Source organism: Fundulus heteroclitus, chromosome 10, assembly GCF_011125445.2.
Source record: "Fundulus heteroclitus isolate FHET01 chromosome 10, MU-UCD_Fhet_4.1, whole genome shotgun sequence".
Lineage (NCBI taxonomy): Eukaryota > Metazoa > Chordata > Actinopteri > Cyprinodontiformes > Fundulidae > Fundulus > Fundulus heteroclitus.
In genome coordinates, this window is record NC_046370.1 from 23,451,119 (window position 1) to 23,476,343 (window position 25,225).

Sequence of the window (25,225 nt, forward strand, 5' to 3'; positions counted from 1 at the left end):
AAGCACCTGCTGCTCCAGTTTCAAGCATGCCAACGTTCTCTGATAACTTTTTCTTTTTCAAATTTGATTTTCACTTCTGCTGAACCACTGAAGGGAAAATATAAAACATCACCTAGAAACATGCACGCAAAAATGGGTAGTAGTGATCTCTGGACAGTTCGGAACTTCTAACCTGATGGAGGTCATGCTGCTGGTGTCATGGCATCTGTTGGTATTTGATAGGAGAGGGTCAATTGAATAAATGGGATACTGAAAAGGAACACAAATCGAACAATAACTTTTTGGTGGTTAAAACACTGCAGACTATAAAAGGAAGTGCAGCAAATCTATAATCAGCCTCCACCTCCCAGTACCAACCTGCTGACTGACAATTATGAAAAAGTTGATCGGATATTCAGAAAACCACTGCCATTTCCCGAAAACAATGCATTCAAGAATCAAAAATCAACTAACTTCCCACAAAATTAAGAATGTTGCATTAGAAGCATTATGTGAGCCAACCTTGAAGCCCCACTACCCATAAACCATGTCCTTCAGCATGTGGATTCATGTAGTGATTTTAACTGCAATGAACTCAGCCCTGATGGCGGAGCTGCAGGGCTCCAGGTGAACATGATGAGTTTCATTAGCGCAACTCAGGCAGCAATATAAAGCCGGCTGCAGCCACAGGATAGGTCCAGCACGACGTGTTGTATTCCACAGTTCTTCAGCCTAGTGAGCTCGGTCTGGTCCATTTGTTGGGTATTCTCAGAGGTCAACATGATGCTTCAGGGTGCTTTCAGGTGAGTTTGAGGATTTACCTTTTTTACATTTCAGATGTTTTTTAAGGGGTTTTAATACAGACATTTGTATTCAGGTGGTCCTGGATTTGCCTGCTGCTCTTTAATATTGGAGCATGTGCTCCTGTACAAAGCAAGTATCCATGCTTAAGTTATTTCTCCTGGCTCTAACATGAAAGCTGTTGACTTTCCTCTCATTTTGTTTAGGTCTAACTGGACATTACCTCTCCAGAGGTTCTGATTATAGAAGGGGCAGTGCTGATTTTGGCGCTGTTCCTGGTTTCAGTCCTGGGTCCTTTGGCTTTAATACAGGCTCTGGTTCTACCAGCAGTTTCTCTGGCGCTGGCTTGTCAGCTGCCCAAGATGCAGATATTAGCCAAATGATTGCCAACCTGCTGCACTTGAGCCCTGACGGCCGCCGTCCCCTGCTCCAGTTTCACTGGAGCTCTCCCCAGGTTCCTCTGGGATTGGTGGAGAGCCGTCCAGTGTACCCTTCATCCCTTGTCATCCACTCCAACAGTGGCTACCAAAGGGCACGAGACTTCCGTTCTGACTCCAAATACACCCAGGACACATTTGACAACATGCTTCTGCCTGAAACGCCACAGCACCCAGGAGGTGGGTCTAAAGGATACCAGATGGTCCAGTGAGTTAAAAGCTGAACTAAACGGCCTGATAAGGCTGCTCCTGCAGGGGGTTATTGGCTTATGGATTATTCCAAGGAGACTACTGTGCTCCAATGTGAAGTGTCTTAACGCAATAAAATGTCTCAATCATCCTTGTCTTTGTTTTACTAAAATCTAGTGTGTCAGGCTAAGTGATCAAAGTAGACTCTCATTGGCTAACAGGTTTACAGCAGGAAGAGTGTTGCTGCGACTGCCAACATGAAGCTTTGGTGTGAAGACGGTTTAAGAAACTCTAGTCTTGGTTTAAGTGCAACTAAATGAGAAGGCCAAGCAGTCTGTCACCTGCCACCAAGTGAAAGGGTACTTGACTATAGCTGCTTTGCTAAAACATTACTTGAATACAACTTGTTGCAAGTGCATTTCACAAACTGGAAAGTGGCTTTTTTTTTTTTTTTTTTTTTTTTTTTTTTTTTTTTTAAAAGGACATTGTGCTTTGACTGTCTCTTGCATTTTAAGTTGTCTAAAGTAAAACTGCAACTGCAATGATTTGGTCTGAATTCCTCATCTATGCCCCTGTGAGAGCAATTAATTTTGGCGCTGTCTCTTTAAATACAAATTGGGTATGGCCACCCCATGCAGTTTTTTGGTATGCTGGGGGAAGGTGTAAAGACTTGAGGGTTAAAATGCCCTATAAACATTTTTGACTTATCCACTTGTAGCTTGGCCTACAAAATGGTGGATTCATGAAATTGGTAAGCTCCAAGTCCATGACCTTGTCTGCCAGTTCTGCAGCGAATGCTGTGTACTTGTTCAAAAGACAGGGGGAACCTGAACGGCTTGAACAATGACTCAAACAAAATCTAAAATATCCACGGAGTACCAGGACAGACATTTTCTGCAGCTACTCAGAATGTATTTCAAGGCTAAGGTGGGTTTTGTATGTCCCCTTTTAAAGGAGCCATCTTAGCATCCTGTCACACCAAACCCTCTTTCTGGTTCTGATCATTAAACAATATGCAGAGGTAATTTTTCAAAATGTTTTCTAAAAGTTTATTTGGATTAAAACCTTTGTCCATATTTATACATGTTCTTTAATTCAGGCCCAGTACTCCCATCCCCAACAGATAATTGGTTCAGCCCAGATGAGTGCTTTTGCAACTTTTAAAGTTAATTTAGCTGAAGTAAAATATCAGAATGTCCGGTTTTCCCATCTGGTGCACAGGAAAGTAAAGAGAACGTGCTCGGCTCTACTTGCAATATGACTTTTGTTTTCAACATTAAGCCTTCCCATTTATTGTGAGACATTTCAAGATGAACAGAGCTGTTTTTATATCGGATTGAAACTGTAAAACCTTTTTTTTTACTTGCCACATGCTTGAGTTTTTTTAAAGCAGATAACTCAATCTTTTTGGGCAAACAGAGTTTATATTGCATTCTAAAACTGTTGCCTTTTTTGTACTTAAAATTAGACTGGTCCCTTAAGTATGGCCACAAGTTTTCTTTTTCTTGGTCAACTTTAGCTGTAGTTGTGTTTTTGCTCACACCACTAACATCCAATTGATGTGCCTCTGTGTTGGGATCTGATATTAATTTCAAACCCAGCTGATGTGTCGCTGCTATTGCTTGTTTTTTTTTTTTTGTTTTTTTTAATCAGTAATATGTTATTTCAAATGTTAAATACTTGGGAAGTAATACGTGAAAAACGTGGTGTCCACATTAAATAAGTTAAAATGCAAAACCACTTCTATAAGGATGAGTAATGATTTCTAGAGTTGCGTTCCCTCTTCAAGACCTAGCCAAGTTATTGAAACCACAAATTCTGCTTTCTACTGGACCATCCTGAAGAAGAATATCCAATTATCAGTTTATGACCTGAAGGTCAAGCCTTGGCTTACACAGCAGAACAATAAACCCATCTCCACAGGAATACATGGTGTACCTTTCTTTGATTTAAAACGTGGGTTTAGGGGAAAGCAATGTGGTGGAAAAGGGTTTTGAAATCCATCCTTCATATTTACGTTTTCTTTTTTTACACCTGCACTTTGAGTGTACAGCTTGGCAACGAAAAGGATGTTTTAATTCATTCTCAGAGCTGCATAAACTGTTTAAAGGAAATTGATCAAATGCAGAAACAGCTTTGGGAGTAGACGACAGGCATTGGTTTTACAGGGATAACAGCTAATCATGTAGCCCTATTTGAACATCTTTCATCTTAAAAAACGACATTTGAACATTTCAGCCAGTCAGAAGGAGCATTTTCAAGAAGCAACGTCGTGAACCCTCTCAAATAGCAGCTAGCTGACATAGTTATTACTGAAGGGCAGATGGAGACGTATGTCTTCACACTGAAACCAATGCTGTTCCGAAGAGCTACTTGATGCTCCAGCATAAATAAAAGTCCACTCGAGCAATCAGGGATGTTCCACGAGTGCGGATGATTTGCGGAGGCTGTCCTTAAAAGCTGCTGGCCGCAGAGATCGAAAGGAGCCGCAGATGGACTAATCTGTTCTTCAGTATGCTCAATAACGGCATCTGGAGGCGTAAGATGTCTCTTTCTAGATGATTACAGCTGCGTTTCAACAATGATATGTAAAAGAGCAGCCACATTTCCTGCCAGCATACATTCTCTGAGGTGAGCATGTGCTTTAAGTTGATTAATCTTAAGCACAGATTTGGGACTAAAAAACTGTAAATAAAATATTTTACAGTCATATTAGTCTTTGGGAGCACCAGCTTGGTCAACGTCGTGTGAAAAGCAATCTCCTTCAGCGGAGTTTGGGTGGTTCTCTGTAAAACAAACTCAACAATAGGTTCTGGTGGTGAAAATGCGGCCATAAAACTACTTTTCCAGGATTTTAATGACTTGTCCAGAGTTGAGTTTACAAAATGAGTACAAGCTTCTTTGGCTTGCTAAACCTGTCAATATCCCCCACTTCTTCCCAACATCCTTTGAAAAAGCAGAAAAATAAAACCAACCGACATATTGAGCCTGTATAGAATTTGGGAATGGAATGATTTTGTCGTGTCCAGTGACTGTAATCTAAGAGGATTTTTATTAAAAGCAAAAATAAAATAAAAAATCATGCAAACAACATCTCAGTTTTCTAAAAAGTAACAGATGAAAAGCTGCCCACATAAAGATGTGTACTGATGTCAAAGAGTAGTCATTAGGTTTGATTAAATCAGCCTTTTGCAGAATTTAAGTTTAAATTGAATTCACACAGGACAGATCTATCATGCATTAAGTCACATCACAGCACAGAATCTGCACTGCTCAGAGTGATTAGTAACATTTAGCAAGAACAAGTATGCCTTTTATCTCTATGCTGCTGACTGCAAAGTTTATGTTCTCCTGAAACAAGAGGGAACCTACTCTGTGCAATCATTGTTTGAGTGAAGAAGTAAGCCTGGTGACTCTTAACTTCCTTCATTTTAAAGATAAACAGACAGTGGTTTGTTTTTTAGCCCTGGTGGTCTCCAATAGGTCGTCCTCTGTAGAGTTTAACCTTCAGGCACAGTATATAAAACCCTTTGTCACCAACCTCGGGGTAAAAATGGACAATAGTTTTATTCTTGACAGGCAGATAAATTCAGTGGCGAAGTCGTTCTTATCAGCTGAGACATCTCTTGAATCAGGACGTTGAAGCTGTAATCCATTCTTTTATCACAACACACCTTGATTATTGCAACTCTCTGTATTATGGCGTCTATGTCTCGTCTCCAGTTGGTGCAGAATACAGCTGCCCGCCTTTTAACTGGTGCATAAAAAGAGAGCGCATAACCCTGATTTTAGCCTGACCTTGCTGGTTGCCTGTTCAGTTTAGGATTCATTTTAAGATTCTTTTATTTGCTTTAAAATCTTTAAATAGCCTGGTCCAGCTTTACCTATCTGAGCTTTTGCAATTACTGTACATTATTTCCATTCACTCAGGTCAGTGGACCAGCTTCTCCTGGATATGCTGAGGACAGAGCAGAAGGTTAGAGAGGAAAAAAGGTATTTATCTGGCAGCTACAAGGCTTTGGAACCTACTGCCACAGATTAGACAGGCATCTTAACTTTATTTTTTTTTTAAATCTGCTCTGAAAACCCAACCTTTCTCATTAGCTTTTTGACCCAGCATGATCATAATCCACTTTATTCAAGTTGCTGATAACATCTTTTATGTGTTTATATTTTGATGCTGTACACAATCTGTTCAGCACTTGGGTCAGCCGTGCTGTTTTTAAAGTGCTCAAAAATAAAGTTGGTTTGGCTATATAAGCGCAATTTTAAGGAACAATAACGAACCGACCCGTAATTGGAATTAAACTGTTTTCCATGAATGTCTTGTGTTTGGAGGATAGCTTTTCTGTATAACTGTACACTTTTATGCTCTTTTAAAAAAATAAAATAAATTGATGACTTCTTTTTACTTTCCAGTAAAAATAGGTTGAAGTAATCTTACTCTTACTTGAGCACAGTGTTTGGGTTGTCTGCTCACCTCTGTATATAGATAAAGGTATTATCAATCACATTAAAAGACAATAAATACTCAGCACATCCATTTATGACCCCAACCTCCATAAGGTAGAGCTTAAAAAAGCAAAAAAAAAAAAAGGCATTTCTTTACAATTTATTTAATGGAGGGCAGCTGTATGAATTTGCTTCCATATGGTAAATAAAATCAGCCCTAACAGGTGAACGGGATGAGGATGATTGAGGCTGCTGAGTCGGCAGTATAAAGTCAGCTGCAGCCACACAGCAGTTTCAGTGCAAACCATTTTCTTTTTCTAGGGGGCTGATAACCTGGTCTGGTGCATTTGCTGTCTTTGAGATCAACATGGCACTTCAGGGTGTGTTTAGGTGAGGTTTCATGCTTTTATTATTATTAGAGCTTCAGCTGGTTGTTCATTCATTTACCAAGACCCTCTGTAAAACAGGTATTCCTGGCTGTGTCTCCTGCTCTTCAGCTTTGGCACATGTTCCCCTGTGCAAAAAAGCAAGTATATTATTGTTCTCCATAATTCTCATTTATTGCAAAGCCTAACACCAAATCTCATTGGTTAGGTCAAACTGGTGGGGGTTATTTCTCCAGAATTTGGGGCCACAGAAGAGGCAGTGATGGATCTCTTGGTGGTGCTGCCCCTGGCTTTAATACAGCTGCTGGTTTGACCAGCAGCTTCTCTGGAGTTGCTGCTGGCTCATCGGCTGCCCAAGATGGCGACATTGCTCAGATGGTTGCCAACCTGCTGAGCTTGAGCCCCAATGAACATCGTCCTGTAATGCAGTTTCACTGGAGCTCTCCCCTGGTTCCTTTAGGAATGGCTGAGAAACGCCCCGTATACCCTTCATCCCTCATCATCCACTCCAACAACGGCTACCAGAGAGCAAGAGACTTCCGCTCAGACTCCAAATACACCAAGGAGACGTTTGACAACATTCCTCAACCTGGAAAACCACAGAACCCAGACTCTGGGTCTAAAGGACACTAGAAGAGCTAATGAGGTAAATGTTCATCTTTTTTAGAAACTACACTACCTTTGTTCATGTAGTAACATTGCTGTTTCCTACAGGTGACACAAGCAGAAAATTGGAGTTGAATCCTGTAAAGTTTCTCAATTAAAAAAAATTTGTGAAGATGCCATTGGTCTCTGAATTTCACATTTGTGTTAACTTGCAGTCTGGAATGAGTGGCTAGGGCTTTTCATGAATGCCAGTTGTGTAACTGGTATTGGCTGGAATCATGGTACCAGGTGTAACTCTTGCCCTTACTAATTGGGCCTAAGCAATCTTTTTGGAAAGACTGGGGCCACCTTAACCTGTTCACCACAATTCTGAAATGGAAGCTGTCACGAAGCTTCTTGTAAAGGGGCAGGAATGGTGAAGTTGTTCAAAAGCTGGTCACCACGACTAGTGGGAAGGCCTAAAATACAAGACTTGCCGACGTAAGCTGGTACTACTGGAAAAGGGGTCCATTTCCCTTAATCTCTTCTAAGATGACAGGGCCTGAGAATTGAGCGTTTGTGTAAGGTGGTGGTCTTGAACTCATAACGTTGCGGTCTGTCCTGGAACCTTTTTAGATGTCTTGCCTCACACACCTGAATCAAATGGCCAAACTACCTCACAAGCAGTCAGGTATTGGTGCATCTAAAAGTTGCAGCCCTCAGACTCCTTGAGAGCACTACATGACACTGGTTTGAGTTGCAAAAATCCTGCATTAAAATCCTGACTTGCAAATGGCTCCAAAGTGGATGCATTATATATATATTTTTTTAAATTAAAGACTTTCAATATATTGTAGATTACTCGTGCTGAATAAACTTTCATCCAGCATATTCAGAAAACAACCTGTCACTGAGGCGTCAGTACTCAGACAGTTGGACCATGTGGACAAAAGAATGCCTGCATTGTTTTAAAGTGGATGAACTGGCAGCACCTCCTGTATGGGTTGTTTCTCTGACAACGGCACATTTAGACAAGTGAGAGAGGGGCTTCAAACAGTAATATTCACACCTGCACTCTGTTCAGACCGGAGATCATTGATCTGTGGCCTCCATGTGGCGTTTTTTATTTTCCACATGTAGCAATCATTCGTCAGCTCTCTGAACAATAAAATCCAGTAAGGTTTCTGCAGTTCAGCTTCAGTGGCTCCAGCTCTCATTGACCCTGATAGGTGAAAATCAAAAAATGCTGTCTTACATTCGGTTGTTCAAAGCGTAGATGTGGGGCAGATGAAAGGAGGCGAGTGGAACTTATTGGCTAAAAACCATTCATGGGGGGGAATTTTGAAATATTTTTAGATTCCACAAACGCTTTTCTATATGAAGAATCTTTGCTAGCAGACATGGTCAGGTCCATGATGTGCCTTCCCTCACCAGAATCAATGTTTACATCAAATCGAGTTCCAACTCTTTGCAACATTGGAAAGTAGTCAAACTGGTCCGTTACTGTTTTTGGTCTCTTATTGTGTAAGCATATTTATACTGCATTTTTATGCTGTCCTCTAACACCATTTTATTGTAATTGTATTTTTTTTATATATATATACAAATTATACTATAACTTCAGGTTGGACCAAGTCACTGCTTCCACTCTCTCCAATGATAAACCTGATTCCTGTTGGCAGACTTTACTTTACAAATAGTACCCTATCTTGACAAAATTGTTTATAGATTTACATGAGAAATGAAGAGTGTAGTGATGTAACTGCATCCAAATGGGGTTCTCCTTTCAGCACGCACACGGCAGCAGGGCCTTCAGATTCTTGATTATGACCAAAACCACAGATCTGCCTCGGATTCTCAGTATGAGATGGACGATCCGAAGCAACAATTACATGAAGAGGCAATCGGGCTTGGAAATTAATGATGTAATTGCTGCCAATTATCCTTCCATCTATCTGCTGTCTTTAACATATCAAAGACAGCAATGCTCGCATCAAACAAGAGAATATAAGTTGGCAAAGCATCAATTACCAAAATTGGCTCTCAGGGTTATCGTGCATTGAATCTGTTGGTATAAAACTCATTAAATGAAGATTTGTTCTGATCAGCAACAATAGGCTTTTATGTCTGTAAATTATATCAGCCACTGCATCATTTTTCAAGTTTAATTTAATATTGCTCCTGTTGGGAGAGTTGCATGTGGAGAACAAATTTCATTGGAGTATACAAATTTGCAATGATAAAAATCATGAATTAGGTTCATCTCAGATTGTGGCTTACAAATTCAAACAAAATTTTAAATTCTCAGGAAAATTAGATTAAGTTTAATTAGTAGACTGCCTAATTCATAGATTTCTACTGAAAATCATGTCTATGGAGTATATGTATTCATTACTTTGCCAGGGGTCCTTTTATTTGAATCAATGTGGCATGATGAGGATCAGCCTGTGCAGCTTTTCTGCATTGGTGGATCTGGTGTTGCTCTTCTTCCTCTTCACAATACATGGCTTCTCCATTGGGTTCAGGTCCAGCAGAGTGACACTACGGTCATTAAAGCAGGTGTTGGTATCTTTGGTAGTGTGAGCAGAAGCCAAATCCTGCTGGGAAATAAAATCTGCATCTCCATTATGACTGTCAGTAGAGGGAAGATGAAGTGTTCTACAGTGTCCTGGTACACAGATGCACTAACGGGACTTCATAAAAGACGGCTTACCAATACAGACATGACTCCCCTAAGCATGCGGACTGTAGAAACTTCAACACGGGCCGCAAGCAGTTTGGATTTTGCTACTTTCACCTTTTTCTCCAAACTCTGGGATGTTGGTTTCCAATTGAGATTCTTTATGCTTTATCTTAAGAGATTTTGGAAACCTGAGCAAGAGTCCAGCTCTTTTTTTTCCTCTCTGTTGGCCAAGTAAGATGCTTGTGATATTGTCTCAAGAAATCCAACAGATGTCGCCTGTTTCCTCTTTACACGTGTGTGTGTGTGTGTGTTGACTCCTGAAGCTCTGACTCCAGCTGTGGTCCACACTACCAGTGTGGCACTCTGGTAGTAATCCGATTCTGTTGAACAGCTCTTTACCTTGAATGATAGAACTGGAGTCTCAGTCAAGTTTTATTTATATTTTATACTTTTGTGAAAATATATATAAACATTTTTGCACAATCATTTTGGGCCTTAATTCAAATCTTAATCTTTATTACAGATAACTCAGCTGTTTGTGAATTTCACCCAGACGTCAGGTCTCCCAAAAAAATTACCATATTTCATACCATATTGGGGATACAATGGCCTGTTCTTCAAAACATGTACATTTTCAAAAATAGATAATTTAAACGGCTCCTTGAAGTGATGAAATCCTGAAGATTCGGTTACCTTCAAAGAGCCATACATCACAACCCTACTCCTAATCCACACCATTTGAATCTTCAGTTTCCCCTGCTGCATGAGACACATTTTGTAACACACTGTTTCCTTCCACTCAACTTTCCAGTAATTTGAATACAGCACTCTGTCAAAAGCTGGCTTTATCAGTGATCTTTTGTTGCTTACCCTTCTTATGGAGGGTGTCCAGTGAGTGATGGACATCCATCTAGTCAGCAGTCATTAAAATGAGCAGAAAGAAATACATAAAAAAAATTCCATTCTGTTTGTAAGTAATCTATGTAGGCCAAATTATTTAAATTGTGAATGTTGAAACAAATGAGTTTGGATCATATTTTAGCAGATAGAGATGCATAATGTTTTCTATGGGGGGAAAAAGTTTAAAAAAGGAACAGTTGTTCTATTGTGATGCAACTGATCAAGTTGATTTCTGCTCGACCTGCCTTCTGAAGAATCCAGGATACTCAGAGGTCCTGGATCTGACCGGGGATGCCACAGCAGTCAGTGTGATCGGAGGAGTTAGAGGGCATCATGTCCAAAGAGATCTCGGGCTCACATTCGAGCTGCAGAATGGCAGGGAGCAGCAGATTCCGCTGGTTCCTGGGATCTTCGGAAAGTTTGTCAAAGTTCTGCTCAAGCTCCCCCGCTGTGTGCGCAGGGATGAGTCTCTGAGCTCCGGGGCCCGTCACCGGGTCCTTCTGCAGCGTGGTGTCGTGGTGATAGGACACCAGCTCGTTGCTGAAGTCCACCGTCTCCACCGCAGAGGTGGAGCAGCATCTGTTGCAGCCGAGGATGGTGGCGAAGGCCTTTCTGAAGTCCGCATTGAAGGCGTAAATCACCGGGTTCAGGGACGAGTTGGCCCATCCGAACCACACGAAGATGCTGAAAGTGGTGTCGCCGACGCACGGCGGAGCTCCGGGCTTGTCCGGGTTGCAGAAGGGCACCACGCAGTTTAGGACGAAAAACGGCAGCCAGCAAAACACGAAGACCCCCATGATGATGGAAAGTGTTTTTAACACTTTGGTTTCCCGTTTAAAGGTCGTTTTCAGTGTGCTTTCGTTGTGCGTCGAGTTGGAAAGCCGCTGGCTCTGCGCACGGGGTCCTGGAGCCTTCTCCAAAGAAGATATCCGTCTTATCTGGGTCTGGGCAATGCGAAAAATCCGCGTGTACGTGCCCACCATGATGACCACAGGGATATAGAAGCTGATGAGGGAGGAGGAGATGGCATAGGTCCGGTTCAGGCTGGCGTTGCAATCACCTGGGCTGGTTCGCGTCGTGGAGTTATCCGCGCGGTGCCAGCTGAGCTGCACTGGGATGAAGGAGATGAGGATGGAGAGCGTCCAGGCGACGCCGATCATCAGGAAGGCGAACCTGCGCGTCATCCTGCGCTCGTACCTGAACGGACTGGAGATGGCCCAATAGCGGTCCATGCTGATGATGCACAGATTGAGGATGGACGCGGTGGAGCACATGATGTCAAAAGCCACCCAGGTGTCGCAAAAGCGGCCGAAGAGCCAGACCCCGGCCACCTCTGAGACCGCCCTCCACGGCATCACCAACACCGCAACGAACAGGTCGGACACCGCAAGCGACACCACGAACGAGTTGGTTACTTTGGAGCGCAGGTGGCGGAACTTGATGATTGCGGCGCAGACCAGCGTGTTGCCCAGAAGAGTGGAGACGATCAGGACGCACAGGACGCACCCGGTCAGTGCGCGGAGACTGAAGTCCCGATCCGGTCCGCGTCTAACCTCTCCGGCCGCCTCCTGCGGCTGGGCCGGGTGGCCTAAGTGTGCCGGGATTTTACTCTCGTTTAAAAAGCTCTCCATGGATAGAAGAAGTCACCAGCGGCATGCCATTTCCATCTCACCACACGCGTCCCCTTTTCCCGATTTGCACAGAAAATAAACGAGCTGACATTCCAGCTTAAGCAGAGAGATGCGCTCCGGTCAGAACCCGGGGCTGAATCTGGAGAGTCTCTGCGCATCAGATGCAGACGCATCCGGAGATGCTTCACTTCTCACATCACCTCCGCTTCACTTTAGATTCAGCGGAACCAACAAATCTCAGCTTGGTTTATTAACAGTTTTTGAACTTCTAAAAGTTGCTAGAAAAAGAAAACAAGTCAACTTAGTTTTTTTGCATGCAAAAAACAAACAAAAAATACATTAAACTGGTTTATTAAATTGGAATTTAAGTGTAATTAGGCCACATATTACGTTTCTCCATTTGGGTCAAATTGGTTTGAACCCGTTCAACGCAATTTTGATATGAAACCTTTAACAAAAAAAAATAATGCGTTGATTCGGCATAACCAATTCAACGAATTCACGTTTTAAGGCTTTTAGGAGTATTGAAACTAATTTTGTGATTATGTGACTTTATTTAATGACTATTAGGTGGCGTTCAGTGCAGTAAAACCACAGTCAGAACGTGTATGTCTAAATTCAAACTTAGAAATATTCAAGTAGATAATCTAGATCCTGGATGAAGCCAGAGAAAGATGTGAAATGTGTGAAGCCCACTATAGCTCAGTGGTGAAGCCCAGTGAAACTCTGCCCTCTGCTGGAAGGACACCAATAGAACAGCTTGGGTTTTTCAAAACATCAATGATCACTACAACAAGACATGTTTAATTTACCCAGTTTGATCTCATAATTAAAAATTTATCTATCATATGTTCTCATTGTAGCTCCATAAATTCTGGTGTTATGTGTTTTTTTTATTTAATTTCTCTCCCATGCTAATTAGAAATGAAGCAGATAGAGATTTTTTTTAGACCTGGTGTCAAAAAAGACATTCCAGTTACACGAGGCCTTGCTCATGGTTAACATTTGCATACAAAGATTCAATATCTAAGGTGCAGGTGAGTATCCAAGTCCATAGGTGGGAAGTATTTGAGAAGAAGCAGAAAATGAGAGTATTTTTTTCTTTTTGTGGCAATAAGAAAGATACAAAGGGGTGTTAATTCATCAGAAATGTCTGTCTCCTTCAGAGAAACCTCATCATAAGAAAGCCCCTCCTCCATCTGTAACATCTGTAGTTCCTAACTGTATTCCATTCATTGGGTCAGATTTTAGTGTTATTTTTATATATAGAAGGCTGAATTTTCTAAATGTCTTAAAATCTCATTCTCACACACCGCAAACAAGGAAACTAAAAATAAGTATGATTTTCTTGAAATTACTGTATTTGTCCTTCACTTGAGTAAGTTTAGAATATCTGCCAATGGAATGAGTATTTTGACCCTTAAAATAAGATGATTAGATATAATGCGAAAATCTTATTCTATTGGCAGATAATCTTGTTCAACTGCTGTAATTACTAATTTCAAGAAACCTTTACTTACTTTTAGATCCCTTTTTGCAGTGTGTTCTAATGACCATGGCACCTATCAGCAGCTTTAATAACAACCGATTTATTGTCTTCCAAGTTCTGCCAGTGCTTTCTGTTGATTATTTGTTGAATTATGGGAGGATAAAGGTTTTCTGTTTCAAAAATGTTTTCAAATTCAAGTTCGGCACAACTACCGTATGTATCTGTGAAATGATTTCTGCTCCTAAGTGGACCGAATGACGGCAAAAACAAATATTTTGAGATAACTCATTTGTCATGAAAACATGTTTATGTTTGAGATCTCTGATGAATTTTTGCAAATCTAAAAAAGAAAAGAAAAAAAGAAAGAAAAGAAAAAAAGGTTTGAATGGACTTGCTGATCGAGTTGGCACAAATGAAAGAACAAGTTCAAGCACAGAGAGCTGAGCAGGCGTCAGTGCTACTCAGGTTGGCAACAGCTGACTTCTTCCCCGGTGTTGAGATCGGGTCCATGGGCGGTTGTGGGGATCCATCTCCTGGATGGGGGTTCCAAGGAAGGAATCGTCATTTTGTGGATTAATGGATGTTCAGGGTGGCTGGAGAATTAACGCCGAATCTTCTTCTTTTTTGAGTAGTTGAAGGAAATCTTTACCTTGAACTTGTGTCTTTAAACCCAACTTCCGGTAGTGCTGCGATGGAAGCTTTGTTGGTTGAATTATGAGTCTCTTTAGAATCCCTTTGTATAGTCTTTCTCATCTCTCAGCATTTTTTTATTTCATATTCTTTTAGTCTTTTATCAATGTCCTTCATTTGTTTTGGTGCAACGTTGCTGTTTCCTGACAACCCTTCTAGGTGCTGTTCATTTTGTTATATTTCATTTGGTGTCTTACTATCTTCCTCATCCAGGTACTGTATATTCAAAGCCACCAGGGCAAAGGAGCATTGGTTGGGTACACTGTTCCATGCAGTTATAAACGCTGGATTGTCCTTACCAAACACAAGCTGGGTTGACAATGCTTGGTCCTCATCATTTCCTTTCTGATATGTACTGGTGTGGTATTTGCATGCCATTCGTCACCAGTTGTCTTTTTGCGTGAGAACTAGAACTTCCTTTGATGATCCATGGATAGCAACTCTTGTTTTCAGCAAATATACCTGTCTTTTAGTATTTCAAGTGTTTTGGAGGCTCTTTTGAGTCTTCTCTATGCACCTTGGGAGTCGGTAAAGTTGTGCCAAAAATGTTTGTCTCTCTCTATTATATATTTGGACTTTTACTTTTAGCCTGTACTAGTTATAATCAGGATTTAGAGCTGATCATATCAGTGAAACCACACTGGTAAAAGTCACCAACGATATTCACATGGCCTCGGACAATGAGCCTGTACCTGTACTTGTCCTGCTAACTGTCAGGGCTGCATTTGATTGAGTTAAACCAACATCTCTTTTAAAAGGCTAGCACATGGCCGCGCTGGTGGCCCACCCAGTAGCGCGACCCATGTACGAAGACCTTAGTCCTCGATGCGGTCGACCCGGGTTTGACTCCGACCCGTGGTTCTTTGCCACATGTCTCACCCCCTACCTGTCAGCCTGCTGTTATAAAAAGCAAGCCACAAGAAATGTGAAAAATCTCCAAAAAAAAAAAAAAAAAGCCAAGCACATGTAGGCATCAGTATTCTAGGCTGATTTAGACTGTATTTCTCTGTCAGATTCAAGTTTGTCTGACATGCTAATGCTAAATCTCCTTCACACACATCACATGTACTTGTGGAGCGACACAGGAATCAGTGCCAATCAATGATACTCAGGGGATTATTCATCAAGTCAGATCAAAGACATGTCTTCAAGACATAAAAACATGGATTGCTCTGAAGTTTTCATCCTTGGACCATAGCAAAGCAAACTGCTTGGTCAGTCATTAAACTGGCATCCAGTAATAATGAACCTTGATATTGCAACAGGATATGTTATTTCATTCCCATATCAAGAATGAACCAGGAAAACTAGTATATGCATTTGTTGCTTCAAAGCTGAAATGTAGTCTTTTTTTAACTAAAAAGTCCAAAAGGTCCAAAGTTCAGAGGTGAAATATGAAAAAGAAAAGTTTTCAAACTTTAGCTTCTCTCCAATAGTTCCATGTTATTTGAAGGATAGGATTAAAGACAACAATCGCATAGCCCTTAAAACTCGAGCTTCATCACAGATCAGTTTTCTGATTATTGCACAACAGAACACTTTGCTCTCAAACCACAGGTTTGCTGGTGGTTCCGATTATTTCTAAAAATACAATGGGAAGCAGAGCCTTTGATCCTCAGGTTCCTCTGCTGTGGAGCCAACTTTAGATTTAGTCTGAGAGGCAGACTACGTGTCTACTTTTCAGACCTGGCCTAAGGCATCTCTTTTTGATAAAGACTGGCCCGGGTTATCCTCAGATATCTCTGTTAGTCACCTGCTGCGTGACATACGGGGCATTTCTCCTCTCTTGGTCATTTTCTCCACTCTTCGGTTTAAAATGTTAGGCTACAGCCATTCTCGTTGTGCTCTCCCTGTGGTTTCTTTCAACTGAAAGTACACCCTGTTGGCTCAGTGGTGTGTGGTGCTGTCTTTCCTTCTTTGTTCCCAGAATGGAGCACTTGCTCAAGCTTTTCCATTAACCTGGTTTACCTTTTTGTATTTCATTCCCGCTCAAAGTTCCCCCCCCCAGGTAGCTTTTTTCCTTCATGCCCTCTCTCGGCCCCAGTCATGGTCAACATGGTGGCCGGTATCTGTAGCCTACTAATTTGAAACCACGATGTAAAGAGCTTTAAAACAAGCTTTAGCTTTAGCGTTGATGTATTTCCAGACCATTACCCAATAATGATGTTTCCATTAAAAAAAAACAAAAAAAACAAAAACAAAACAAAAAAACACAATCTTCTTTACTAAACTGAGTTCAGATTGAATGTGACTTTATCTGTTTTCTGGCCTGCTTCTGCCTCTCAGCTGTAGTTTTAGCAGCAGGCTGGTCATTAAAGGGTTATGTTTACAGCGTGAATGTGACGTCAGAGTCAGCTGTGCGTCTCTGTGTGTGTGTATGTGTGTGTGTGGATCTGAGTGTGCGGATGATTCAGCAGCTCTCCCTCAGCGGCTCCTCCTCGGCTCTCTATCCGAACAGCAGCGGCGGCGCTCTGCGGATTTTTTAACCAAACCCGTGCTCTGTTCTCGCCCGGGCGCGTGAGGGGCAGAGGTAAACCCCTGCAGACGGCAAACATCTTTTCGGAGACCCCGTGCTGTAGCGTCCAGAGGGCCCGGAGCGAAGCGGAGTGCCGCGCGGAGAAGAGAGGAGAGAGGAGACAGACAAACCACGGGCTGCTCACCCCACCGCTCCTCCTCGCCTCTCTTCACGGTTGTTTTCCGGCAGGACTTTACCGCTCTTCATCGTTCAGGCTTCGGATCCGCCCGTCTGCAATTGGATTGAACTAACATTGAACGAACCGGCCGACTGCTGCTTTTTTTTAAACAGCCAGCAGCGACATTTCCGGGATTCTGCTCTGGGTCTGATGCTCGGTGTCTCTGCAGGTGAGTTCGAGTCCCCAAGAGATGGACTCGGCAAATGTCTGCGGTTAATGTCACCTTAGCGCAACAACGTGTGTTTTAACCAAAAAAAAAAAACGAGGCACGCAGAGTGCGTTTACTATCAGCCGGGGGAGAAATATATGATCCAATAGTAAAGCAACTCCAGATAAATATGTAAAACCAATGGCCTGTGAGGGAGGACCGCAGTGAGTTCTGCAGAGAAATGATCGGCAAATCCTCTGACCTCAGTGGGAAGGGCACGATTACCGAATAAGTTTCAATAATGTAATTCTTTTAGAACCAGGACATCAACATTTATATATATATATTTATTTATTATTTGTAAAATTTTACTAAATTGTTGCTGGAAAGTGTTGACTAAATCTGCCACTTCAAAAATAAAAATGCATGTATGTAGTTTAGTAAAAGAACCAAGCATGTTGAGTTTTAGGAAACACGGACAGAGGGGCTTGTTCTTGATTTGCTGAGCTCGGAGACAGCTTGAGGAATTAACTTAAGTGTTTTCTGAACAGCCACATTCTTTATATCTCTGGCCCATTGTTCCCATGTTGAAGTCCCTCTTGGTTCCTGAAGTGGCTCCCAGAGGAGCCTCATGCCTCTCTGGTGTGGGGCTGTAGTTTTTGCCAAGGCACATTTAAACTCGGGATCCCTTTGCCCTTATTTTTTCATTGCTAGTAGTTTTCCTGGAACTTGTTTTACAGTTCTAAACTGATCTGAGACCCCTGCCCCTGATTCTGTCACTTGGCCCTTTTTTTTTTTTTTGTTCTGCAGTTTTTCTTTTTTCCTTCTTATTTTATTCATTTTGGAGGTTCTGTTTGTTGTTTCTCCCCTGGTTCTAGTTTTTCGGGCCTCCGTTCCGTACTCACCTTTCCAAGGCCCCTAACAGGTAAGATTGTCCACTTCATCCGTTTGATGAACTGGTTGTCGTCAGTCATTCAGATAATAGCCAGTGTTTCAGGTCATTTAACTGAAGTTGTTAAAGCGACAGACACTTTGTGCATGTGATATTTTCCAGAACCTTTTTGTAGTTTTTTTTGTTGCCATAGATTTAGATCGTTGATGTTTGGTGGACAATCATTGATGTTTTGGTGGACGTGTAAGCGGTAAAAAGTGTTTAAAATTCAGAATATAAATTTTTAAACCTTCTGAAACAGGGAGAATTTTAACCCTACAGTCACACAATGTTGTCAGCTGGGTAGAAAAGCGTTTATTCTTCTGATGTCGGCCATAGTGAGAAACTGGACCGCACTGGACCGAAAACCCAATAGAGTTGACGTGAACGCGACAGATGAGCTGTGCATTGGCTGGGAGAAGCTGAAAATACGATTAACATCCACCGTTGGTTAAATCTCGGGCCAGTTAGGGTTAGCTCATGGTTGTAGAGAATGTGGACACTGATAATGCGTTCGTTGCAATTGATCTGAAAGGTTTAGCACCCAGCTGATCTGGAAGTATGGAGTTCCAGGTTGAATGAGAGCAAACTGGTCTCTCAATGGGTTTCTTTCAGAAAGACACGCACGGGGTCCTGCTTTGGGCCTTGTTACGGGAAGGTTTTTGCTCTGGATGTTCTCTCCATCGGTACCTGAACCCGTCGGCCCTTTTCCCTCACTTCTTCCCTGCTCTCTGATCACGCTGCTTCTCCCCGCTGACGTTAGTGATCTGTGGGTTCCTCCTGGTTCTCGGTGCCAGCAGCAGAACAGAAGCTGCCTCAGCTGCTGTCAGAGGGAACCTGCTGACCGCCCGGAACGGATCGGAGCGCGTTACGCCCTGGCCGGGATCCAGCCTGGTTTTCCTCTCCGTATCTGTCAGGAGCTTCCGGTTAATTTCTCCCCACCAAGGGGCAGACAGATGCTAAACAATGAAGACATTACAGAGATGATGGTTTCACCCTTCTATTTCAGTTTCAGCTTTATTGATATAAAGGCCATTATGAGACGACAAAAAAACAACAACAAGTGACACAAAATACAGGGAGAAAGAAATCCCATCAACGCCTTTGTCCGGGCCTGGTTCTGCGCTGGAGCTAAGCTAAAGCTTAATAGTGGAGCTTAAATTTGCCACGCCTCGCTCCTCCGTCCTCTTTTTTCCTCTTCCTGTCCTCATTAACTTCTCCTCTGCCTCCTCCTGTCCCGTTTTCCTGCCGCAGACTCTCTCCCCGGCGAGCTCTGATGGATAATTGATGCCGTTGCCCTGAGCGTTTGCTGCCGGTGGGAGGAAATGTTTGGTGAATCTTACTATCTCTCTGACTGGGTGGCGTCTCCTTCTGCTACGCTTCCTCTGTCTGATGGAGTCAGTCAAATTAAATCCAAACTGCTGTTGCTGAGGAGGAGGAAGGAGATCTGTGTCGTGATCTGCTTGGATGTTCAAGCCACAGTGTAAAAGTATGAAATATTCTTAGAAATGATAAATATTCAGCATATATCACCTGGTTCACTGTCATCCATCTGTATGGAAATCGGTAAAGAGAAAAATATAATATGCCCAAAAAGAGTCTTAAACTTTACTCTGAAATAAAATATGAATGACAGAAACATCATTTGGGTCCAGTAAAACAGAATTTAATTAAAGCACTAGGGCTGGACGATAATTCAGTAACACTATATATCGATCGACAGATGTATATTGATGATAGAAAAAAAGGGTCAGTGAAAAGTTCAAAAGAATAAAAGTTTTCCTTGCTTTTGCATTCTAGCCATGTAGGTTAACATTACAGTCATTACATACCAACCAATCACAAACACAGACTCAGGAACTAAGCTCCGCCCCTTCAATGAGTTCAGAGAGCACACGTTTTTTTTTTTCTTTTAAAAAACTTGCAGTTTTGGTAAAAAGTTGGTTGAATAATTGGTTGAGTTTGAATTCACTGTCTGTGTGTTCTGTATATAAAAAATAGGTCAATAAGCAACAGCATAAAATGGTCAGGGCTGCACTTAAAATATATGATTTGAATTTATTGATAATTATCGATATCGATCAATATGATCATTATTTTATCGAGATGCTTTTTTTCTATATCGCCCAGCTCTATAAATAACATATTTTATTAATTTTGAAAGAAAACCTGGTAAATTGTCTAGAAATGTGTAGGGGAAAAAAATCATTTTAATAAAACGTTAATCAAACACAGGTTGGAAATAAATTTCAAAATGATATATTAAAAGAAATATATTTTACACATAGACCTCTTGGATACACATTGGTAAAAAAAAAAACATCAAAGTGTCATCACAATCTTAGTGTCGATGCTAAATAAACTATAAATCTGATACTTGGAAAAGGAATCTCACCTAAAAGAAAATGAGTTAATCTTAATTTATATATGTATTTCTTTATGTACATTTATGGCCGAAATGTGTTTTCTGTCTGCCTGCAGGGTGGAGGAGCCTTAGCTGAGCAGAAGGAGGCTGCTCCTCTGCAGGGCGGCGTGCTGAAAGAGTTGCTTTGTGACAGATTAAGGCTGCTGGTGGAGCTGCAGCATAGCAGGAATGTTGTCTGAGCCAAGTTGCTAAGAAACCCAGAGGATGGGGGTGGGGGGGTTGCCAAAGGGGCTTCAATGGCCCCCAGGAAATGCCAGCTACTCTCAGCTCCAACTTTACCCGGAAGATTTTCGTTTGGGGCTTGGTTGGTTGAATTATTTATTTTCATGCTATCTGAAGCTATTTATTTAATATTTCCGGAAATGAAGAGGACGTCCTCTGCGAGAACCAGAAAAGTGGCAATTCTGTGACATCTGACACGAGATGGGGAAACGAATCTGTCGTCATCAGATTATCAGCGTTTGCATTTTATAATGCAGCCAAAAACAGGCGAACCAGTTTGACTAGTTACCTGCCGGAAAGAAAAGCGCGTGCAGAAGTGCCGGCCAGGAGAGACGGGCCGTCTGATTGTGTCGTCATGATTTCAGGGTGCTGAAAGTGGGTGTGTGTGTGTGTGTGTCAGACACTCAATCAGCTGGGATGTTTGCGTCTGTGAGTGGGTGTGGGTGGAGAGTTTGGGTTAAGGCTGGGCATTAACGCACTGTGTGTCAAATCAGGGCATCCGATGAGGCTTTATTGTTTTAAAGGATTCTGGAAGTAAAGTTGCATTAAGAAAGGGACACTAGAAACTTGCAGTTGAACTAATGTTGGTAATCTGTTATGGGACACTTCTATCCCTAACTGGAACTTTAAGATGCGCTGCATTTATTTCTCAATTTTTGGGACTTAAAGGGCACTAGTGAGATGCTTTGGCTATGAAACACACATGAACAAAAAAAACCCCCATATATTCATCCTCAACTAAAAAATATATGTCAGTCGTTGGTCCTGATAGTGTTAACTTAGTCTTTTTTTGCACCTGTAAAGAAATTCTGCACCAGGCGTGATCGGCAGACATCGTTTTGCCTGTACTGAGGAATGATGTGAAACCGAGATGGTGACAGCTGACGCGGCTACTCTGACCCCGGGGTCCGAAGCGGTGTGGCTACGCCGTGCTTTCTCCTAGGCACCCTATTCCACCGGGTGTTTTTCAGGGTGGGGCGCCTCTGTGCGGTTAGACTCGGATGACGCGAGGGTTGCTACATCACGAGATAGTTGTGTATTTGTAGGCTTTAAATAGAACAATAAACCAGTGAAGTGGGTATTAGACCTGTACTACATCTTGCGTGCCTGCTCTGTATCTAATCACCTCACCTTGTTTTCTTTGAATCTATCATGGGGGACATCAAATATTTAGTTTTGGAGAGCTGGGGAGCCCTGGTGCATCTGGGATGCTTCAGAAAAGCGCCGCGGTGCACCTGGTGGAAGTGCTCTGACTGACTAGGGTTGCTGCGATCTTGGGTTGTTCAGTAGAAGCATTGGGTGAAGCCGGGCGTACACTGTACGAGTTTTTCAGTCGTGGTACTTATATACATCTCAAACTGTGCGAGGGAACCGCGGGGTTTAAAAGTTCACCGCTCACGATCTGTGCGGCGCGACGCTCGGACGAGACCGGACTGCTCACACTGTACGTCGTGTCCCCTCTGGGACCGCTCGCTGTGGTGGCAGAGGCAGGCGAGCGACGGTGGGTGACAGGGACCCAGAGCAGGGATTCGAGCCCAGCTCTGGCGAGGCCCGCAGGAGGCACCGGGCGTCGGGGGAACGGAGGGGAGAGAGAGGAGAGACGAGACGCATCGGCAGCCGCGCGGCACGGCAGGTCGCGCGGCACGGCAGGTCGCCTGGCCCGCATCCACCCCCCCCCCCCCCCAGCAAGCGGAGGAGTGCCGAAACAGGCGGCCAGCGTGTTGCGCGGACCGGACGGCTCGCCCTCCCCAACACCGGCCGGAGGTTGCTTCAGGGACGCCCGCTTCCCTCCCTCCGCTGGCGGGGACGGAGAGGAGGGGAGGGCGCCCCCTCGTAGCTCTGCTTGAACAGCAGGATGCGCTCACAAAAACCTCACGACAGCGGACTGAATTTCAAACATGTTTGATTTTCACCGATCGTCAGATTCCTGATCGGGAGGTAGTCGTGAGAAGCCAGTCCCCCCTCCTCCCCCCCTCTACGATCAAGCTGAAATTCGGCCCGATTTAAAAAATGCTCGCACGACTGAAGAATCGGCCCGAAAAGGGGAAAAACTCGTACAGTGTACGCCCGGCTTTAAGCCGGGCGTACACTGTACGAGACATTGCAAGACAGTAGACTGTCTTGCAATGTCTCGCAGTAAAACCAACCTTTGGTGGATCAGCACTAGGTGTCGCTTGGGAAGTTTTGCTGAATGTCCCTACTTTCCTCAAGCGGATCTGATGGGAGCAGTCCCAGACTGATGATGTTCAGAACGGAGAGTGCTACACTTTATCAATTTGGCTGGCCAGGTTAACAAAATAATATGAAGATCAAATAAATTATAAACTTGGTAAATACATGAGATATTTTAAACAGACATATAAAATTACATGAAATAGTGTATACTTTTTTGAATTAATTGGGGTGTATTGGTTTCTTTATTGGGTCATTTACATATTTCTGCATTTATTTTTAATTCTGTCAGTGTTGTTCCTCCATGGTTTTGTAACCTTTCTTTGGAGAAATATGTAATTTAAGTGTCACTTGTCCTGTTTGCTAAGGCATTAGCCCACGTAACACTAATTGTATAAGGGTTAATATTCTGTATGGAAGTATGTTTATAAAGCATGGGGATGACGGTGGCACAAGAGATAGGGAGGTCGTCCTGTAACTGCCTGGTTGCCGGTTTGATCCCCCTGCTCCAACCGCCTGTCTTGTGTCCTTGGGCGAGACCCGCATGCATGCTGGCGCCGACGTATGGCAGCCTCACCTCTGTGTGAATGTGTGCGTGAATGGTTGAATCACTGACTGTAGTGTAACGTGCTTTGGAGTCGTCAGACTTATTAAAGCGCTATACAAGTACAAGCCATTTACCATTTTATGTATCTTTGATTCAGTTATACAATGATTTTCTTATTTTTAATGTGCCACCGTGTGCTTCCATTTGCCTGTCAGTTTTCTGATAGTTATAAATGTTACTACTGAGGGACAAATAAAGAATCATTCTTTGCAAAAAGAAAAAAAAAACATGGATCTGGCCCATATCAAATATAGATTTTCATTGTAACTAGGATCAGCTACATGCAAATGCCCTGCACAATTTTGCCTTTTTGGTCATTTTGCATAATATTTACTTAAGTGATCAACTAGAGCAGCACAGCAGGTTGCTACGGCTTCTTGTTTTTGTTTTTTTTCCTGGTCTAATTGTTAGCTTCAGTTTGGGTCCACCATATCCTGTGTTTTTTATCAGCCACATTAGCCTTTAGTAGCTTGGTTTGGGAGGGCATTGGTTTTTTTTTTTTTTTTTGCTTCACTATTTATTAGCCGACTGAGCTGTTAGCTGATTAGCAAGGTTCCCCCCAGAAAATTTGGTGGGTTGCTGGAACGTTGAGTGACGCAGCTCGAAGGCGGAGCACAGCCCATTAACCAGCTAACGTAGTTTGTGTCAAGCTAATTCCAAAAAAGTTTTGTTTTTCAAACTTTTTTGTGATGACCATAACCTAGATGACCTAGAATCTTCACCAGCAGTGTCAAGCTAATAACAGCTAGCGCGTTAGCTTATGTCGACTGGGATGTTTTCTCCCAGACGGGACCTTTGCTAACCGTTTTATGTTGCTCTCAGACATCGACAACATGGAGCATTTCAAGTAAACAAATGACCCTTAGCCTGGCGAGGGGGTCGAGTAAAGCAGGTCTGCCTGCCAGGCTTATAATATGTTGGGAGAAACCCTGCACTAGCGTGATTTGTACTGCAGTAGAATGGAGCGTTGCCTGATTCAGAACAGCTCACACGGGAAGCACATCTGAAAAGGCAAGCTAGTTAGAGGTGCACCTATCCAGTTTTTCCTGATCCGATCCGATCTGATACCAGGGCTGAGCATATCGGCCGATACCCTATAACGAGCCGACACTACCGCCGTTAAATGAACTGTATACCTCGCAATTTTCGCCTTGCAGACTGTATCTTGCAATCAGAATTAGGCATATCATGTTTGAAATGTTTCCAAATAGCAGATTTGGCTCAATGCAGCTTGCTCCATGTTGCTCAGTAGCTGTATTGATGTGTATGATATTAATTAAAAAAAGAAATGACTGCATCGGAATGCTGGATCGGCATCATTTATCCGATATATATATATATATATATATATATATATATATATATATATATATATATATATATATATATATATATATATATATATATATATATATATATATATATATATATATGACTCAGCAAATCAGTCAATATCGTAACCGATATCCGATCCAGGTATCAGATTGGTGCATCTCTAAAGCTAATAATATGTTTGGGAGGTTTCTTACTTCAATGTTACAGAAACACTGCTCTAAAGCAACGTTGTAGCGTCGTTCAACTTTTTGTTTTTTTCTGCCTTTATCTGGAAAATGCATTCGAGCAAAACACTTCTGACTCTGTTCTGTCGATAAAGATGGTCTTGTGTTTTTCTTTTTTCTAATTATATATATATATCTGCAGAGACTCAGCACAGAACCCGAGAGATGCTTTATGCTTCAGCTAATCGTCTCCTGGATGCCATGTTTCTTTGCTCGCTTTGTTGGAACTGCAATCCTGAATCCTGT

The 25,225-nt window shown here is 42.4% G+C and overlaps 2 protein-coding genes and 2 long non-coding RNA genes across 12 annotated transcripts in view; 3 read left to right on the plus strand and 1 right to left on the minus strand.

The window, feature by feature from the left end:
* The first annotated feature begins 6,102 nt into the window (after nucleotides 1–6,102).
* LOC118564385 lies at nucleotides 6,103–6,378 on the plus strand. Its single transcript, XR_004931822.1, has 2 exons — nucleotides 6,103–6,248; nucleotides 6,326–6,378. It is a non-coding gene; the product is annotated as an uncharacterized LOC118564385 (long non-coding RNA).
* Nucleotides 6,379–6,452: 74 nt separating this feature from the next.
* Nucleotides 6,453–7,029, plus strand: LOC118564386. Its single transcript, XR_004931823.1, has 2 exons — nucleotides 6,453–6,890; nucleotides 6,959–7,029. It is a non-coding gene; the product is annotated as an uncharacterized LOC118564386 (long non-coding RNA).
* A 3,281-nt stretch (nucleotides 7,030–10,310) lies between these two features.
* On the minus strand, nucleotides 10,311–12,081 carry LOC118564383 (D(5)-like dopamine receptor). The gene has a single exon (XM_036142374.1). It carries the CDS (start codon nucleotides 12,041–12,043, stop codon nucleotides 10,679–10,681), a length of 1,365 nt encoding a protein of 454 aa, XP_035998267.1. The 5' UTR covers nucleotides 12,044–12,081; the 3' UTR covers nucleotides 10,311–10,678.
* Nucleotides 12,082–16,823: 4,742 nt separating this feature from the next.
* Nucleotides 16,824–25,225, plus strand: part of LOC105939596 (serine-rich coiled-coil domain-containing protein 2) — a 42,237-nt gene continuing 33,835 nt past the window's right edge. For 8 of the 9 annotated variants that reach the window (XM_012881829.3, XM_012881830.3, XM_036142371.1 and 5 more), the window contains exon 1: nucleotides 16,824–17,084. The gene's annotated coding sequence lies outside the window, so the exon portion shown is untranslated. Of the gene's footprint in view, nucleotides 17,085–17,964; nucleotides 17,989–25,225 lie in introns of those variants that run through there. The other variant, XM_036142367.1, reaches the window with a different exon arrangement.

What these genes read in the sequence shown, in the direction of transcription:
- LOC118564383 (XM_036142374.1), bottom strand. Translation starts at nt 12,043, where the DNA reads ATGGAGAGCTTTTTAAACGAGAGTAAAATCCCGGCACACTTAGGCCAC.